The sequence below is a fragment of the Amblyraja radiata genome, chromosome 18 (genome assembly GCF_010909765.2).
Source record: "Amblyraja radiata isolate CabotCenter1 chromosome 18, sAmbRad1.1.pri, whole genome shotgun sequence".
Taxonomy (NCBI): Eukaryota; Metazoa; Chordata; class Chondrichthyes; order Rajiformes; family Rajidae; genus Amblyraja; species Amblyraja radiata.
Window position 1 is genome coordinate 1577600 of NC_045973.1, and position 20226 is coordinate 1597825.

General features: G+C 44.8%; 1 protein-coding gene across 1 annotated transcript in view; it reads left to right on the plus strand.

Moving 5' to 3' along the window:
• Window positions 1-20226, plus strand: part of cacna2d3 (calcium voltage-gated channel auxiliary subunit alpha2delta 3) — a 437296-nt gene that overhangs the window by 367776 nt on the left and 49294 nt on the right. The window contains exons 32-35 of the mRNA XM_033036559.1: window positions 4408-4478; window positions 6685-6760; window positions 10676-10728; window positions 16991-17046. Coding sequence (XP_032892450.1) covers window positions 4408-4478; window positions 6685-6760; window positions 10676-10728; window positions 16991-17046 — 256 coding nt within the window. The remainder of the gene's footprint in view (window positions 1-4407; window positions 4479-6684; window positions 6761-10675; window positions 10729-16990; window positions 17047-20226) is intronic.

The following is a 20226-nucleotide window of genomic DNA, read 5'->3' on the forward strand; positions in this document are numbered from 1 at the left end:
ATGCCACACTCACAAGTTCATAAGTGATAGGAGCAGAACTAGGCCATTCGGCCCATTAAGGCTACTCCACCATTCAATCTTGTCTGATCTATCTGCCAAGTTTGAATGGCAGAGAAGACTAGATTCTCCATACATTTGTAAATGTTGGCAAACAGTGTGGATTAAGAAGAATTAGCTTAGTTTAGTTTTTATATACAGCATAGAAACAGGCCCTTCAGCCCATTGTTTCACCGCTGACCATCGATCACCCGTACACTAGCTTTATGTCATAGAGGCATAGAGTCATACAGCGGTTTGGCCCAACTTGCCCACACCGGCCAACATGTCCCAGCAACAATAGTCCCACCTGCCCACATTTGGCTCATATCCCTCTAAACCTGTCCAATCCTACACACTGGGGCCAAATAACCTACAAACCTGCATGTTTGTAACTTTGGATGTGTTGCTCAGGATGGAGGTAACTTGTTTGTCTGTCACCCTTTAGGTTTTCTGTTTTTTGTTTCTAACAGATAGGGATTCTATTTTAAATATTCTATGAATGTAGGGATATTTCTGGCATTTCCCGTCATGGACCAGTCCAGTGTTATTTTAGTTTAGTTTAGAGATACAGCGTGGAAACTGACTCTTCGGCCCACCGAGTACGCGCCGACCAGAGATCCCCGCACATTAACACTATCCTACACACACTAGGGACAATTACACAAACACCAAGACAATGAACCAACAAACCTGTACGTCTTTGTAGTGTGGGAGGAAACCAAAGATCCCGGAGAAAAGGCACGCAGGTCACGGGGAGAACATACATACTCCGTACAGACAGCACCCGTAGTCAGGATCTTTACCCGCTGCGCCACCTTGCGACCCCTTATTGAGAATGTTTCAAAATTCAACATTGTGCTTGACGTTTGTTTATTTTGGTGAACAACAACAGGAAACATCAAGCAGTATTTTAAATAATCGAAGTGACTCCAATCCAACATAACGTGTTGATAACACCAGCACAGGAAAGAATGATTTAATAATACGTGGGATCCATGTCCCACAAATTAATAAGTGCCGGCTCTAAAACTACTGAGAGATGTCGTAGTTTTTAATTCAATCCACCTGTGGCATCCTTTGTAGAAACATTCCTAAAAACTGAAAAACATATATTTGTTAAATAAACACATATTAAATGCAGAAATATTTGTCATAGTTGAACGGCTAAATGTTGTTTCAACGGCTTCCTCACAAACCGCAGTCCCAAGTAGAACTAGAAGCAGAGACGACTTTGACCATTTATGATCCACGGTTCAGACACGCAGTCAAACAGAATCGAGATACAATTCATGTTTTCTCATGTTTGAATGGAAGAGATTGGTCTTTCTGCAAATATGCCTGAGACCGAGGGGACCCATGTGTTTCTCATTTCCAAGTCACAACTATGAGTTGATATGGAGATTCCATAATCAGATTTACCACTGAAATATTATCCCGTAAACAGGTCTCATATAAAACTGTAGCGGTCTAGAATGTTTCATCAGATTCTTCAATTAGTTTCCTGTATTGAACATATTAGTTTTCTCATCATAATGTTGTGTGAATTGTCTCGATTATAAACACATCATAGTATCTTGATCCAATCAGTCCATTTGTCCATTCTTGTTGTACATTGTCATGCCGTTTACAGCAGCATGGCTGAATGAAGTGTGAGTGCTGGCTAAATGTGGGTAATCCCAGTATTGTTGCCACGCCAACTGATCTCAGTCTCACCTACAGAGCAGATACCCACCACTTGATCCTAAAGTCATTCCACCCAAAGAAGGCAGGAAATGTTGAAGGAATTACCCAAATTCCTGAATTCACTTTGGCAATCGTTTACAGTCAGTAAAATTAATGTTTAAAATCATTTAGTTTAGTTTAGAGATACAGCGTGGAAACAGGCCCGTTGGCCCACCGAGACCAGTGATCCCCGCACATTAACACTATCCTACACACACAGTAGGGACAATTTTTACATATATGCCAAGCCAATTAACTTACAAACCTGTACGTCTTTGGAGTGTGGGAGGAAACCGAAGATCTCGGCGAAAACCCACGCGGTCATGGGGAGAACGTACAAACTCCGTACAGACAGCACCCGTAGTCAGGATTGAACCCGGGTCTCTGGCGCTGGAAGTGCTGTAAGTCAACAACTCTACTGCTGTGCCAGCGTGCCACCCGATTTAAGTTTCCCAATCTTGTTAAAAGGCTAGTTTAATCTCCCTTGCACTTAATTTTCTTGTTTTTTCCCCAAACTATTCTTTGGGAACCAAAGGAGCCCCAACCGTAATTAACAAAAACAAAATGACCTTCTTATCGGAGTTTATCTTTCCCAAGGAAACTTGGTGCTCTGAGCGTTGAGAAGTATCGGCAAACAAACGTACGGCTGAGGAAGGAGGTGTTGAGAGTGATGACAGAGCTTGGATTTGGAGATGAGCTTTGTCATGAGAGTGCTTGTTGGGCAGTGGGAGATGTTGCCAGAGAAATTCCAGGGACGTGGTCCTTGATGACTGAAGGAACACTACCAGCATGTCTGAAGAAGGGTCTCCACCCGAACCGTCACCCATTCCTTCTCTGCAGAGATGCTGCCTGTCCCGCTGAGTTCCTCCAGCATTTTGTGCCTGTCTTCGAGGAAGGAAGGGGTGCATGAAATCCAGAGAGAGGTAGAGAGCGGGGCAGAGTGTGGGGAGAGTGTGGAAGCTTCACAGCTAGAGAAAGGTTTAGAGTGAGTTATGGTAAAGAAGCCACATGGCATACTTGCTTTCATAGGTCGGGGCATTGAGTACAAGAGTCAGGAAGTCACGATGCAGCTTTATCGGAGTTTGGTCAGGCTGTATTTACAGTATTTGTGCAGTTCTGGTCACTCCATTACAGGAAGGATGTGTAGGCTTTGGAGGGTTCAGAGGAGGTTTACCAGTGATGCCTGGGTTAGTGGGTATCAGCGACAGGGAGAAGTTGGACAGGCTTGGGTTGTTTTCTCTGGAATGCCAGAGGTTGTGGGAAGACCTGATGGAGGCAGAAATACCTTCAGCACCATCCCCGGAAGTATATTGCCAGGCCCATGGATAGGAAATGTTTAGAAGGATATGGGCCAAACACAGGCTGGTGGGACTAGTGTAGATGAGGCTTCATGGTCAGCATGGGCAAGTTGGGCAGAAGACCCTTTGACTCTCCCTTTCATCGATCAGATGTTCAGTACTATGGGACGACAGATGGCACAATGGGCTAAGTGTTCGGCTGGCAACCGGAAGGTAGCCGGTTCGAATCCTGCTTGGAGTGCATACTGTCGTTGTGTCCTTGGGCAAGACACTTCACCCACCTTTGCCTGTGTGTGAATGTGTGTGAATGTGTGTGAGTGATTGGTGGTGGTCGGAGGGGCCGTAGGCGCAGATTGGCAGCCACACTTCCGTCAGTCTGCCCCAGGGCAGCTGTGGCTACAGAAGTAGCTTACCACCACCGAGTGTGACTGAGGAGTGAATGAATAATGCGATGTAAAGCGCCTTGAGTATTAGAAAGGCGCTATATAAATCCCATCCATTATTATTATTATTAGTACTAGTTATGTGAATCATACAGACATCATGTGAAATATTTATTTCTTAACAGATTACTGCTTGCCACATGGCAACCTTTAGTTTAGTTTAGAGAAACAGAACAGAAACAGACCCTCTGGCCCACCGAGCCCGCGCCGACCAGCGATCTCCGCACATGAACACTATCCTACACACACTTTATACCAAGCCAATTAACCTACAAACCTGTACGTCTTTGGAGTGTGGGAGGAAACCGAAGATCTTGGGGAAAATCCATGTGGTCATGGGGAGAACGTACAAACTCCGCACAGACAGCACCGGTAGTCAGGAGGGAACTGCAGGTCTATGGCGCTGTAAGCCCTGTAATGCAGCAACTCTACCGCTGCACCACCGTGCTGCCCTTTTAAAACAATATTTCCACATGTAGCACATGATGTTCTTAAAAAGAGAAAAAATAAATGTTGCAAGTGTGTTTTCTAAGCTCCCACAGATGACCTTTCCTGGAGTGTCTGTGTGGTGATCCACCCTGACTACTGGGTCTGTCAATTAGAAACATAGAAAATAAGTGCAGGAGTAGGCCATTCGGCCCCTCGAGCCAGCACCGCCATTCAACATGATCATGGCTGATCATCCACAATCAGTACCTCTTTCCTGCTTTCTCCCCATATCCCTTGATTCTGTCAGCCCTAAGAGCTAAATCTAACTCTCTCAGTAATTCACGATATTACTATCCCAAAGCTGTCTGTGCAACATAGCAACACCAGAATGGTCACGCTTCAGCCCCCTGTCCCTTGCAATTCACTACCGAGAGAGCACTCCCTCGAAAATACTTTGTTGTTCCATTTCTCCCCAGACTGGGACGTTCTTTGGCAAAGTGGAAGGAGCGGTCATGAATAAACTAATGATGATGGGATCGTTTAAACGGTAAGAATAAGCCCTGGAGCAATTTATATCATGCAGCCTGACATTTGATGCACTTTCCCAATGTCAATGATGAATAAACATGACTTTATTTAAATATTCAATAAATAAAACTGACTGTCATCATCAGGATTATTTCTATGATGTTCCCAGCGTTTGGGAATGTAATTTTCCAGTCAATCCCTGATTGTCTCTCGACCTGTCCGGTATGTGAAGGATCAGACGTTTAAAGGCTTGATGCTTGTTTTATGTCAGAATGTAATCTACAGAGGCACGATGTAGGTGGTAGATGGAGTGTCGGAGGCTGAGGGCTGATCTTACAGACATCACCAGGGAGAATAGATAAAGGTGTGAATGGAAAGGTGAAAACGTGAAAGGGGAACAATGTTTAGTTTGGTTTAGTTCCGAGATACAGCACGGAAACAGGCCCTTCGGCCCACCGAGTCTACACTGACCAGCGATCCCCGCACATTAACACAAGCCTACACACACTAGGGACAATTTATACTTATACCAAGTATACAAACACAAGCCAATTAACCTACAAACCTGTACGTTTTTGGAGTGTGGGAGGAAACCGAAGATCTTGGAGAAAACCCACTTAGGTCACGGGGAGAACGTACAAAGTCCGTACAGACAGCACCCGTAGTCGGGATCGAACCTGGGTCTCCGTCGCTGTAAGGCAGCAACTGGCACCCTAATAGGAACCTGAGGGGCAACACTTTTACACAGAGGGTGGTGGGTGTATGGAACGGGCTGCCAGAGTAGGGAGTTGAGGCAGGGACTATAACAGCATTGATAACAGCGATGAAGAAAGACTGGATAGACTCGGCTTGTACTCGCTAGAATTTAGAAGATTGAGGGGGGATCTTATAGAAACTTACAAAATTCTTAAGGGGTTGGACAGGCTAGATGCAGGAAGATTGTTCCCGATGTTGGGGAAGTCCAGAACAAGGGGGTCACAGTTTAAGGATAAAGGGGAAATCTTTTAGGACCGAGATGAGGAAAACTGTTTTCACACAGAGAGTAGTGAATCTATGGAATTCTCTCCCTCAAAAGGTAGTTGAGGCCAGTTCATTGGCTATATTTAAGAGGGAGTTAGATGTGGCCCTTGTGGCTAAAGGGATCAGGGGGTATGGAGAGAAGGCAGGTACAGAATACTGAGTTGGATGATCAGCCATTATCATATTGAATGGCGGTGCAGGCTCGAAGGGCCGAATGGCCTACTCCTGCACCTATTTTCTATGTTTCTATAAGACATTGGGACAGGTAGTGAAGAGTCACGAGAGTTTTATTGTCATGGATAAGTCAGGTTTACAGGGTTTACATGGGAAACTTGGATATATTAATTTTAAATGTGGAATTTTGAATATTTGTGGGTGGAAGTTTGCAAGTAGAAACAGCCAGAGCAATATGTCTCTCCTAAACTGAACGTTAAATGAATTGAAATTGCATAAGTGTCAAATGTCACCTGTTTACTATTCTAATGTAAACAGTAACAGCTCACTGCAGTAGGAACCTTACACCAATTCAGGACTGACGTTAGCAGCTAACCTTCTTTAAAAGGATTATTGCTGCCATTAGAATGAAATGTCACGCTAACAGTGGCCTCTTCATAGCTGAATAATGCCTTCAGTCTAATGCTGATTAAATTAGGAGCAGCTTATGTACCCTTCTTGATGCTGCTCTCTGGCAAACTGCTGCAAAGTTAATAAAGGTGGATAGCATGAGGACGCACCTGTCCAATGTAAGTCTAGTTATCCAGCTCCTCACCAATAACGTCCACAACACAGAAAATAGTTTGTTTCCTTTAGATGGTGCAAAGGTGCACCAGCACCTGTGGAAGAACACTTTCAGTGTGATAGTGTTTGTATATTTGTTAATAAGCCTGGATCTATTGTACTTTGTGCCTTTTCTACTATTCCATTATTTTAATAATAATATAATAATAATAAATGAATAATAACAATCTATTGACCAAGTGTGTATACATACAAGGAATTTGCCCTGCTCGTAAAAGGATAAAAACACGATATACAGCACAATCAAAAATAAAACATTATCATTTAAACATGTGAAACTAATGTACCAGAGTAAAAGAGTGTGTTGTGGTCGCTCGCTGTTGAAGTATTGCTTCTCATTTTGATTTTTAATATCTTCTCGTGTTTCCTTTCCCATGAAGTAGCTTTCTGTTTTTTTTCTTTTTTAGAGTAACACTTTATGACTACCAAGCCGTGTGCAGATCAGCAGTAGACAACAGCGGCAGTGCACCTAGCTTATTGGATGTAAGTAGTGGCAGTCATACTCCATACACCCAGATACATGTGCCAAGTTATCTAAGCAGGGCCATGATGCTTTGGTAGGTGTGTGCCAATTTCAAACACAATTCAAACGAATAGTGAAAGGCCTGGATAGAGTGGATGTGGAGAGGATGTTTCCACTAGTGGGAGTGTCCAGGACTAGAGGTCACAGCCTCAGAATTAAAGGATGTTCCTTTAGGAAGGAGATGGGGAGGAATTTCTTTAGTCAGAGGGTGGTGAATCTGTGGGATTCTTTGCCACAGAAGGCTGTAGAGGCCAAGTCAGTGGATTTATTTAAGGCAGAGATAGATAGATTCTTGATTAGTACGGGTGTCAGAGGTCATGGGGAGAAGGCAGGAGAATGGGGTTAGGAAGAAGAGATAGATCAGCCATGATTGAATGGCGGGATAGACTTGAGGGCCGAATGGCCTAATTCTGCTCCTACAACTTATGAACTTATGAATTGATCAGGTTCCCAATATTAAGTCTTCAAGCCAGTTTGAGAATAAGAATATCTACATAATATATACAGAGTAAGAATAATGCCACTGTGAAAGGGTCTCCTGCTGTCTATAGTTAATGTGATGACATTGTTCCAGCTTATCCCAGCTATGTATACATTATTGTGTTGGATGTTCATCTTCATAAACCCTCAGAGCAGAAGTAGGCCAATTTGGCACATTAAGTCTACTCCGCCATTCAATCAGGGCTGATCTAATGCCGGAAAAAATGCCGCGACCTACTTGAGGCCACGAGTACGCGGAGACCACTCACGAGCATGAGGAAGAGTTACGAAGACCTCCTACAACCTCGTGGCGACCATGCTGCGAGTATGAGTCAAGGGCAAACTCGGCAGAGGTCGTCAATTAGGTCGTGAAAGTGGGACAGGGGCTTAACCCCTGATATCCGTACTGATCTAGTACTTGTCAATCTCCATTTAAAAAATAAATGACTTTGCCTCCACAGCCATCTGTGGCAATGAATTCCACAGATTCACCACCCTCTGACTAAAGAAATTCCTCCTCATCTCCTTTCTAAAAGGTACGTCCTTTAATTCTGAGGCTGTGCCCTCTGGTCCTAGACTCTCCCACTAGTGTAAACATCCTCTCCACATCCGATATCTATTCCTTTACCTGGGTATTCCTAACAAAAAGGAGCAGAACTTTGCTGACTGGAACTTCATGCAAATAAGTGATAAATAGTTCTAGGATTGTGAGATTGGACAGTTATTTCTGTAACCCATCAACTGTGGACTAAATATACATGGCGCATCATAGCATGATCAATTTAAAAAAGAGAACTAAAGAGGTAATTTGGGTAAATGAATGACCATGAATGTGATGATGTGGATGGTGCTTCCTGTTCACACCAGTTGGAATAGGAAGCAACTGCAGATGCTGGTTTACATCAAAGGTAGATTTCCAAGCATTATCACTTAGGGCATAAAGTCATACGTAATAGAAGCAGAATTAGGCCATTCGGCCCATCAAGCCTACTCCGCCATTCAATCATGGCTGATCTATATCTCCCTCCTAACCCCATTCTCCTGCCTTCTCCCCATAAACCCCGACATCCATACTAATCAAGAATCTGTCTATCTCTGCCTTAAATATATCCACTGACCTGTCCTCCACAACTTGTCAATGTTTCTATATAGAGTCATAGAGTACAGTGTGGAAACAGGCCCTTCGGCCCAACTGGCCCACACCAGCCAACAATGTCCCAGCTACACTAGTCCCACTTGCCTGCGCTTGGTCCATATCCCTCCAAACCTGTCCTATCCATGTACCTGTCTAACTGTTTCTTAAACATTGGGATAGTCCCAGCCTCAACTACCTCCTCTGGCAGATTGTTCCATACACCCACCGCCCTTTGTGTGAAAAGTTTACCCCTCGGATTACTATTAAATCATTTCCCCTTCACCTTGAATCTATGTCCTCTGGTCCTCGATTCCACACTCTGGGTAAAAGACTCTGCGCATCTACCCAATCTATTCCTCTCATGATTTAGTCCACCTCTATAAGATCACTCCTCATCCTACGCTCCATGGAATAGAGACCTAGCCTATTCAACCTCTCCCTACAGCTCACACTCTCAAATCCTGGCAACATCCTCGTAAATCTTTCTGAACCTTTTCAAGCTTGAAATATTCAATACTCCTGAATATTTCCATAGAACATAGCACAGTACAGCCCAGGAACAGGCACTTTGCCCACAATGTCCATGCCGAACATCTTGCCAAGTTACACTCATCTCCACTGCCTGCACATGATCTGTATCCCTCCATGAAAAGGTTCGGACTGTCTACCATATCTATGCCTCTCATCATTTTATAACATTCTCAGTCTCCAATGCTCTAGAGAAAACAATCCCAGTTTGTCCAACCTCTCCTCATACTTAATGCTCTCCAATCCAGGCAGCATCCTGGTCCCTAACCAGTCTGAAGAAGGTTCTCGACCCGAAACGTCACCCATTCCTTGTCTGCCTGTCCCCATGAGTTTGTGTCTATCTTCAGCATCCTGGTAAACCTATTCTGCATCTTCCCCAAAGCCTCCACCTCTGCCCAGTATTGGGCGAACCAAACAATGTGCGAATGTTGAATAGTCCTCTAAAGCTGCATCATCAAGTCCTCAATGCCCCAACTGACGGAGGCAGGTGTACCACACGCCTCCTTTACCACTCTGTCTACTAGTGTCACCAATCTCAGAGAGCTCTGCACCTGATCCACAAGATCCCTCTGTAAATCAATGTTGTGAATCAGGGTTGTGCCACCAACTCTACACTCTCCCCCCACATTCAATCTCACCAACGTGCAACACTTCACACTTGCTCGGATTAAACTCCAGCTGCCACTTCTCCACTCAAAGCATTACATGTAAATCATGACAGTTTGTGATTTACCTCGTTCTTCCGTTTCCCGCTGGCAACCATAGCAACCACCGACCGTCACCCGTCACTGACCGACCAGAAAGACTGATATAGAAGATGTCCGGACACGAGGAAGGAAGGAGAAGACTATAGAATTACCACTGAAGTTATTCGAGTGGTTTATCCATGGTCAGATTCCCCCTCTGTTCTCAGCCATTGGTCTCTGTGTAAGTGCCAGAAATGCTCAAGGAAACGCAGCCCATCAGTTACTTACAGCAAAATGAACCGCTCATGGTCTTTAGTTAAGGAACCCTGCTGTCCTTCACTTGGTGGAGTCTGTATGTGACTGTTGTCCCTGCCTTGGTAGCTGCTTCCTAATTCTGTATTGATGGGACCATTCAGTTCCACCCTACCGCCACAGATTATAACAAGACTATGTCCACATCCAGGGATCAGTTAAAGAAAAGGATTCATTGAAAGGAAATTCCTTCTGAGTGGCAGAATCAGGGAACTCCATTCCCTTTGTTGTATTTTCACACCTTACACCTCCTTATCTATGTATCTCCCACTCCCCTGACATCAGTCTGAAGAAGGGTCTCGACCCGAAACATCACCCATTCCTTCTCTCCAGAGATACAGCCTGTCCCGCTGAGTTACTCCAGCATTGTGTGTCTATCTTCGGTTTAAACCAGCATCTGCAGTTCCTTCCTACACCAATGTCCTTGCTTTCTACGATGACTCTTGTGGTATAACTCAGATTAAAACTCCACCTTTTATATTTAAGATTAAGCAGAATCCTACAATGATTCAATGGCACTATATTGCATGTACCTAGGCAGGGTGATATACTTTGTCCTGCATACAATACACCAAATGTGAAATGCTTTGCATACGATACAGAAAGTGTCACCATGTCTGGCACCGACAAAGATACAAAAATCCATATCTTGCTATGTGCTGGTTCTGTGATTTTCTGACTTGGTGCTTACGCTATTCACAACTACTTGAACTAACTGAGTTGCTTTTCCCCAGCCATATTATGTCTTCTTTGCTGCAGTGAAGTGGATTATGACAGAACTGATCTTGTAAGTACATTCCTCGTTGTGTTCTGAATCATGACTTGTTGCTTAGATTGAAATCAGTGCTTATAAATTCATACGGAAACTGTGTGACTGTCCTCCTGATTACATTTTATCTTGATACCCTTCGTTGTCAGCTTCTCCTAGCTAACATTGTACATTGTACATTGTCCGTGATACTTTGTCCCCTTACATCAGTCTTGTTTTTACACCTTTTACATATCTCTGTGTCTCCCTCTCTCCTGACTCTTAGTCTGAAGAAGTGTCTCGACCCAAAGCGTCACCCATTCCTTCTCTCCAGAGATGCTGCTTGTCCCGCTGAGTTACTCCAGCATTTTGTGCCTGTCTTCGGTGTATTAATTGATCCTTTCAGCATGCTACTTACAACAAAAGCTGATATCTGTGAATGACATTGTTTAAGTATCTGTAAACAATAGCAGTTGTTCACAAACAAGGACCTTTAATTTAGTGTTCAAGAACATCATTCCATTAAATGTGGACTTAATCAAATAAATATTCCGAAGATGGATGCAAAAAGATGGAGTAACTCAGCGGGTCAGGCAGCATCTGTGGAGAACATGGATAGGTGATGTTTCACAGAGTGCTGGAGTAACTCAGCGGGTCAGGCAGCATCTGTGGAGAACATGGATAGATGACGTTTCACAGAGTGCTGGAGTAACTCAGCGGGTCAGGCAGCATCTGTGGAGAACATGGATAGATGACGTTTCACAGAGTGCTGGAGTAACTCAACGGTTCAGGCAGCATCTGTGGAGAACATGGATAGGTGACGTTTCTGGTCTGGCCTCTTGAAAGGTGCCAACTCGAAACGTCACCTATCCAGAGATGTTGCCTAACCTGCTGAATTACTCCAGTAACTTGAGTTCTACTTCCACTGGCAACTCCATACACCCGCCCGTGTGCTAATGTTGCCCCTCAGGGTCCTATTAAATCTTTCCACGCTCTCACCTTAACCCTAAGTCTTATCATTGCTTGAATAATAAGTGGGTGGCGCAGAGGTAGAGATGCTGCCTTGCAGCGCTTACAGCGCCAGAGACCCAGGTTCGATCCTGACTATGGGCGCTGTCTGTACAGAGATTGTACGTTCCCCCTGAAACCTGCGTGGGTTTTCGCCGAGATCTTCGGTTTCCTCCCACACTCCAAAGACGTACAGGATTGTAGGTTAATTGGCTTGGTATGTAATGCTGGTGTGTGTAGGATAGTGTTAACGTGCGGGGATCGCTGGTCAGTGCGGGCTAAGTGGGCCGAAGAGCTAGTTTCCTCGCTGTATCTCCAAACTCGAAACCAAACTACAAAATAGACACAAATGTTGGAGTAACTCAGGCAGCATCTCTGGAGAGAAGGAATGGGTGACGATTTGGGTCAAGACCCTTCTTCAGACCAAACTAAACGGGACCACTTATTGCCGTAGTTTGGGCTTGCTGTCTTTCAGTGCAGGTGGAGATGACTTCACCCACCACCATCAAATAACACCCTTGACAACTAGCACAATAACCACACTCCATTTCAAACAGTCAGCGTTTAAGAAGTCTTCAGCACTAATGGATACCATTAACTCTCAGCTACTGTCTATTACAGATTCAAAGTGACATGTGTTTGGCATTTCAGTCTCATTTATATCACAGAATTATTTCTAAATGAGCTGGATGCCTTTAATCTCTGCACCAAAAGACTTCAAGATGCTACGAATGGAAAGACTTATCTAATGGGCCTCTGGTGAAACTGAGGCTGCTGTTACAGTGCGCTGGACTTAAAAGGGGAAGAAAGCCGGGTGCACGTACTACTCCAACATTACTGTATATTTACAAATAGAATGCAACCTCCACTGTCTGTAAACCCTCCCATTTACTTAGGGTCCCCACACCAACATTGACCACTGCTTCCTGACACCAGCTGTTTGGATATTTGCAAGATTAAAGTAGGAACACAGATGAGCTGGTCTGCAGTCCCAGGACTGATAACATTAGGTTTAGGTTGACCATTGTGCCGAGGTACAGTGAAACGCGTAGTTTGCATGCTATCCAAACAGGTCAGATATACCATCCATAGGCATGATCAGTTCAAACTCAAGTACAATAGGTGGGCTGAAGGTAGGGTCACCAACTTTCTCACTCCCAAATAACCGACAAAAGGTGAAAACAAGGGACAAATTCCCGAGGGCAATTCGTTGACCGACTCGGCCGTGGCTGGGTGAGTGATGAGTTGGCCCGGGTGCTGGACTGCACACAAAGCCCAGTCGGCGGGCCAGCTGTGGAGTTTTGGCCCGGGCCCCGGACTTTGCGCGCGATGTCGCGCAGCCTGGGCCAAAATTCCTCAGCTGCCCCGCCGGCTGGGCTTTGTGTTCTGCTGCACGCAAAGTCCGGCACCCCATCCAACTCATGAACCGATGATCGGCCATGAGAAGGAGGGGTGGTGGTGTCGGCGGTAAGCGAAGGTCCAAAGGTCGGACAGCTGGCTGGGCTGCCGACCGACAGGGCCACGGGCGAGGTGCTGCTGCTGCACTCCATGGGCTGCACTACGTCGCGATGGGTGAGACGGGGCCAGATGCAGCGCTTCGACCTGACAGTCCCCTCGACCCAAGTACAACAGTCAAATACGGGACAAGGGCGGTCCCGTACGGGACAAACCAATTTAACCCAATATACAGGATGCCCCGAAAGTTGGCAACCCTAGCTGAAGGGCCTGTTTCCGAGCTCTTTGGCTCTAAGTGTGGAGTGAACGGATGTCTCTCCTTCCATATCATTCCAGGATTCCAACAGTACGGCAGTCAGCCAACAGAGGAGTTGTTGTGTGAATACCTGCACCTCCTCTGTCCCCTTCAGTGTCACTGTACATTTGTCCTCACAAGATTCACTGTGGGGCACTTTCATGTCATGACTTGTTAGAAGGCAGGCTCGTCAGGAAACTGATCTGTCACCCCCAACATAAATCAGAACAAGAAGGGTCTCGACCCGGAACGTCACCCATTCCTTCTCTTCAGAGATGCTGCCTGTCCCGCTGAGTTACTCCAGCATTTTGTGTCTATCTTCGGTTTAAACCAGCATCTGCAGTTCCTTCTTACACAAAGTAGTAGACGTTGACCCCAATCTCTGCGCCAATCTACAGTATATTAATTAATAGAACGAACCAGTCGACATTGTGAATGAATGATGGCATGTTTATCATCCTGCTGTCAAACCAGATTTACATAGATAGAAACATAGACAATAGGTGCAGGAGGAGGCCATTCGACCCTTCGAACCAGCACCGTCATTCAATGTGATCATGGCTGATCATCCAAAATCAGTAACGTTCCTGCTTTTTCCCCATATCCCTTGATTCCGTTAGCCCTAAGAGCTAAATCTAACTCTCTCTTGAAAACATCCAGTGAATTGGCCTCCACTGTCTTCTGTGAAAGAGAATTCCACAGATTCACAACTCTCTGGCTGAAAAAGTGTTTCCTCATCTCCGTTCTAAATGGCTGACCCCTTATTCTTAAACTGTGTACCCAGAGATCACTCCAATGGCAATCTAACCAATATTGTCATCGAACACTACAAGCAAGCTGACAGAGCCCACTACAAATCAAACATATCTTGAATGAATCCTTGGTCTCTTGTCAAAATAATCCGTTGTGTGTAATTTACTAATCTATCTGGTCTGTGGCCCGCGCTGTAAATTGCACCCAGCTGCATTTGAAGAAACATGGATCATAACCCAGCATTTCTTTAAAGGACATTGAGAGTGACATTTTATCATTTTCTTTCAAAAAAGTGACTTTGCTTTCCCGACTAAAATGATCGCAGCTGCTTACACTTTCCACAGTACTCAGCTGGCAAAATGCTTTCGCAATCAAGTGCCTCAAATAATGTCTCCCACCTTGGATCACATGTGGGAACATCAGTGCTGAGCTGAAATAAAAGTCAAGAATTCATCACTTGTGCAGTGAAAACTTACATTGTCTTCTATTGTTCATTGATGTATTCAAGAGAGAGTTAGATATAGCTCATGGGGCTAACGGAAACAAGGGATATGGGGAGAAAGCAGGAACGGGGAACTGATTGTGGATGAATGGTGGTGCTGACTCGAGGGGCCGAATGATTTTTCTATGTTTCAATGCTTCACTGTTGCGTTTATTGTCACAAGCACAAACCCACAGTGAAATTATTTCCAGATGCACAGTCCAGTAAAGTACCCCAGCACATCCTTAATTAGCTAAGTGTACAGAAAATGTCTACTGAGCCCGCACGCAACTAAAATTGTAATTCTCAAAACATTCACAGATTTCATCTTGTGGGATGGAGACATCCATTGTTAGAGCTCTGAATGTGAAATTAGAACTTGCTCTGAAATTAGACAATACGTTCTGAAGCATGTATATAAATCATGAGAGGAAGATCAGGCAGATGAACAGAGACTCTTGCCCAGAGTAAGGGAATCGAGGACCAGAGGACATAGGTTTAAGGTGAAGGGGAAAAGATTTAATAGGAATCTGAGGGGTAACCTTTTCACACAAATGGTGGTGCGTGTATGGAACGAGCTGCCAGAGAAGGTAGTTGATGCTGGGACTATCGCAACGTTTAAGATACAGTTAGACAGGTACATGGATAGGACAGATTTGGAGGGATATGGACCAAGCGCAGGCAGGTTGGACTAGTGTAGCTGGGACATGTTGGCCGGTGTGGGCGTTGGGTTGAAGGGTCTGTTTCCACGCTGTATCACTCTATGACTCTATGCAAACTCCAGTGATATTCTGGGACACAAAAGATCACAAGGGCCCTATAATATCATTCTCATTTGAGGCAAAGTGGTCTCCATTGCCGGGACTGCATTGTAACTAAGCCCTTTGATGCAAAGTGCTGGCAACTCTGATCCACAGGGAACATCTGCCTGGTGAAACAATCACACGATTTGGATTCTTTGAAACATGAGCCCTGTTCAATGCAAGACATTACGTTATTTTAAATGACCAGACTGCCTTTCGCCACCTTGATTTCTTTCTAAAATTATTCAAGAAAGAATTGAGAAGAAAAGCAGTAGAAAGCAGGGATTTCTTCACAGTGCTTTCACACATTGAACATAAAGAGTACAGCTGTGGAACTTGTACACCTCATATACATCTTGTAGAAACAAGAAGGGTCTCGACCTGAAACGCCACCCGTTCCTTCTCTCCAGAGTTGCTGCCAGACCAGCTGAGTTACTCCAGCACTCTGTGAAACGTCACCTATCCATGTTCTCCACAGATGCTGCCTGACCCGCTGAGTTATTCCAGCACTCTGTGAAATGTCACCTATCCATGTTCTCCAAAGATGCTGCCTGACCCGCTGAGTTACTCCAGCACTCTGTGTCTTTATCTACAATTCTTAAAGCATTGGACAGGCAAGATGCACTAAAAATGTTCCCGATGTTGGGGGAGTCCAGAATCAGGGGTCACAGTTTAAGAATAAGGGGTAGACCATTTAGGACTGAGATGAGGAAACACTTCTTCACCAAGAGAGTTGTGAATCTGTGGAATTTGCGACCACAGAAGGCAGTGGAGGCCGATTCACTGGATGTTTTTAAGAGAGAGTTAAATGTAGCTCTTAGGGCTAACGGAATCGAGGGACATGGGGAGAAAGCAGGAACGGGGTTCTGATTCTGGATGGTCAGCCATGAACATATTGAATGGCGGTGCTGGCTCAAAGGCCGAATGGCCTATTCCTGCATCTATTTTTCTATGTTTCTATGTTTTCTATAATCCATATCCCTCCATTCCCTACATATCCATGTTCCTATCTAAAATCCTCTTAAAACACCCCAGTCATATCTGCCTCCACCACCACCACCCCTGGCAGCACATTCCAGGCACCCACCACACTCTGTTTAAAAAACTTGCCCCGCACATCTCCTTTAAGCTTTGGCCCTCTCACCTTAATACTATGCCCTTTGGTATTTGAAGTTTCCCCCCTGAGATGAAAGGTTCTGACTATCTCTGCTTCTCATAAGTTGATATACTTCCATCTGGTCTAATCTAACCTTTGACATGTTCAGAGGGGAATATTGCTTCTGACTGGTAGAATTATAAGTAACTAGTTTATATATTATTCACACAAAAATATATTAAGAGGAGCTTAACATAAAAAGCGACTCAATAACTTGTTCCACTGTGCCATGTTACAAAGAAAACTGACAAATGGCTGTGGAAATATGACCACTGCAGACTTTTGAACAGTGATGTGATTTTTATCGGCCTCCTAACAAATGTATTTTGTGATTTTTTTTTTATTGCTAGATTTCTGGTGGAATTCAATCTGTGCAGTTGGTGGAATTCTGACTTCACAGTGCAGGGTAAGTTTGAAGACTGTGTCTGCAGAGTTGAATTGTCATCTGCAAACAGTCTTTCCATTAAACTGTGTCAGTGTGTCACTTCCCCTCAGTGACATGGATCCGAGCTCTGGTCGTACAGCACGGAAACAGGCCCTTCAGCCCGACCTCTCCATGCCAACCAAGATGCCGAACCTAAGCTGGTCCAATTTCTCTTTTCTATCCATGCACCTGTACAAATGTCTTTCAAATGCTGTTATAGTACCTGCCTCAACCACCTCCTCTGGCAGCTCGTTCCAGATATCCACCACTCTCCAGGTGAAAAGGTTACCGCTCATGTTTCCAATAAATCTTTACCCCCTCTCCATAAACCTATGTCCCTGGTTCTTGATTCTCTTACCCTGGGATAAGGACTGTGTATTCACCCTATCCCTCTCATGATCTTGTACACATCTATAAGATCACTGCTCATCCTCCTGCGCCTGCCCAACCTCTCCCTGTAGCCTGGACCCTGGAGCCCTGGCAACATCCTTGTTAAATCTTCTCTGCACCCTTTCCAGCTCAGTCCCATAGCAGGATGACCAAAGCTGAACATAATGGCCCTGTCCCACTGTACGAGTTCATTCAAGAGCTCTCCCGAGTTTAAAAAAAAAATCAAACTCGTGGTAAGCACGTAGAATGAACGTAGCGGGTACGGAGCTCGGGGACGTCTCTTAGCAGCTCGTAACACTAACGGCAGGTACTCGGGAAGACTCACTAACGGCAGGTACTCGGGAAGACTCGCTAACGGCAGGTACTCGGGAAAACTCGTAGTAGAATGTAGAATATGTCCACGATAGACCCAAGTACCGACGAGTGGCCATTATCGTAAATCTCCCAGTTGGAATCAGGGCAAACTAGGGGAGAACTCTTAAATGAACCGTGGGACAGGGCTTTTATACTCCAAATCCTCGTCACCAACGTCTTGTACATCTGTAACATAACGTGCCAACATCTATACTCCATTCCCTGACTGATGAAGGCCAATGTGCCAAAACCTTTCTTTACCACCCTCTCCACTGAGATATGAAAATCCCAAATCCTGATGTAGGATTTTCCTGATTTTCAGCACACACTTGATGACAGTTTGTCATTGGGTGTCAGAGAAGACTCAGTGGCGATGGTATGAATATAAGTTCTGGCTAGTATATGTTCATGTGATAGGAGCAGAATTAGGCCATTCGGCCCATCAAGTCTACTCCACCATTCAATCATGGCTGATCTATCTCTCCCTCCTAACCCCATTCTCCTGCCTTCTCCCCATAACCTCTGACACCCGCACTAATCAAGAATCTATCTATCTCTGCCTTAAATATATCCACTGACTTGTGGCCTCCACTGCCGTCTAATGATTCTGTGCCTGTGGATGTGTTAGGCTGTTGCTTCAACGATCTGATGGACAGGTTGTCAGTGATCATTCTATAACTACTGAAGGAGGATAAATCCCCTGGGCCTGATGGATTACATCCAAGGGTCTTGAGGGAGATAGCGGTGGGGATTGTGGATGCATTGGTGATAATTTTCCAAAACTCCCTGGAGGCAGGAACGGTCCCAGTGGATTGGAAAATGGCCAATGTAACACCTATATTTAAAAAAGGAAGTAAACAGAAGGCGGGTAACTATAGACCGGTTAGTCTAACATCGGTGGTGGGTAAAATGTTAGAGACAATTATTAAAGAAACACTAACGGGGCACTTGGATAAACATGACTTCATCGGACAGAACCAGCATGGTTTTGTGAAGGGGAAGTCCTGTTTAACGAATCTGCTCGAATTCTTTGAGGAAGTAACAACCCGGGTGGATAAAGGGGAACCGGTGGATGTGGTATACTTGGACTTCCAAAAGGCTTTTGACAAGGTGCCACATAAGAGACTATTGCTAAAAATAAAAAATTATGGGATTGGGGGTAATATATTAGCATGGGTAGAGGATTGGCTAACAAATAGGAATCAGAGAGTGGGGATAAATGGTTCATACTCGGGATGGCAACCGGTAACTAGCGGGGTTCCGCAAGGGTCGGTGCTGGGACCCCAGTTGTTCACAATTTATATAAATGATTTGGAGGAGGGAACCAAGTGTAATATATCAAAATTTGCGGACGATACAAAAATGGGAGGAAAAGTAGGGGATGAGGAGGATAGGAAGAGTCTGCAAAAGGATATAGATAAGCTAGGTGAGTGGGCAACAACTTGGCAGATGAAATTTAATACTAATAAATGTGAAGTCATTCACTTTGGGAAAAAAAATGATAGGGCAGGTTATTTTCTAAATGAGGAGGAGCTGCGTTGTAATGCAACGCAAAGGGATCTAGGGGTATTAGTACATGAATCACTAAAAGTTAGTATGCAGGTGCAGCAAGCAATCAGGAAGGCCAATGGAGTTTTGGCCTTTATTGCTAGGGGGATTGAGTATAAAAACACGGAGGTCTTGCTGCAGCTGTACACAGTATTAGTGAGACCACATTTGGAATACTGTGTACAGTTCTGGGGTCCATACTTAAGAAAGGATGTACTAGCCCTGGAGGCAGTGCAGCGAAGGTTTACAAGATTAATTCCTGCAATGAGGGGATTGACATATGAGGAAAGGTTAAGTAGGCTGGAACTCTACTCTTTGGAGTTTAGAAGAATGAGAGGCGATCTCATTGAAACATATAAGATTGTGAGGGGCCTTGATCGGGTGGATGCACCGAGGATGTTCCCAATGATCGGGGAAACTAGAACTAGGGGACATAGTTGCAGAATAAGGGGGGGCTCTTTTAAAACTGAGATGAGGAAGAACTTCTTCACCCAGAGGGTGGTTAATTTATGGAATTCACTGCCCCAGGGAGCAGTGGAAGCAGAAACGTTAAATATATTTAAGACTAAAATAGATGGTTTTTTAGCTGCCAAGGGGATAAGGGGCTACGGGGAGAGGGCAGGGATATGGACCTAGGTATGGTTAGTATAGTAAGACCTGAGTGATCTCCTGGACAAGTGTCGATCGCCTGGATTGGGGTCGGAGAGGAATTTCCCGGATTTTTTCCCCGAATTGGACCTGGGTTTTTATCCGGTTTTTTGCCTCCCCCAGGAGATCACGAGGTTCTTGGGGTGGAGAGGGGTGATAGCGGTATAAAGGGGAGGGTAGTGTCTTGTGTTCTGTGTCTTGTGTCTACTGTTTGTGGGTAAG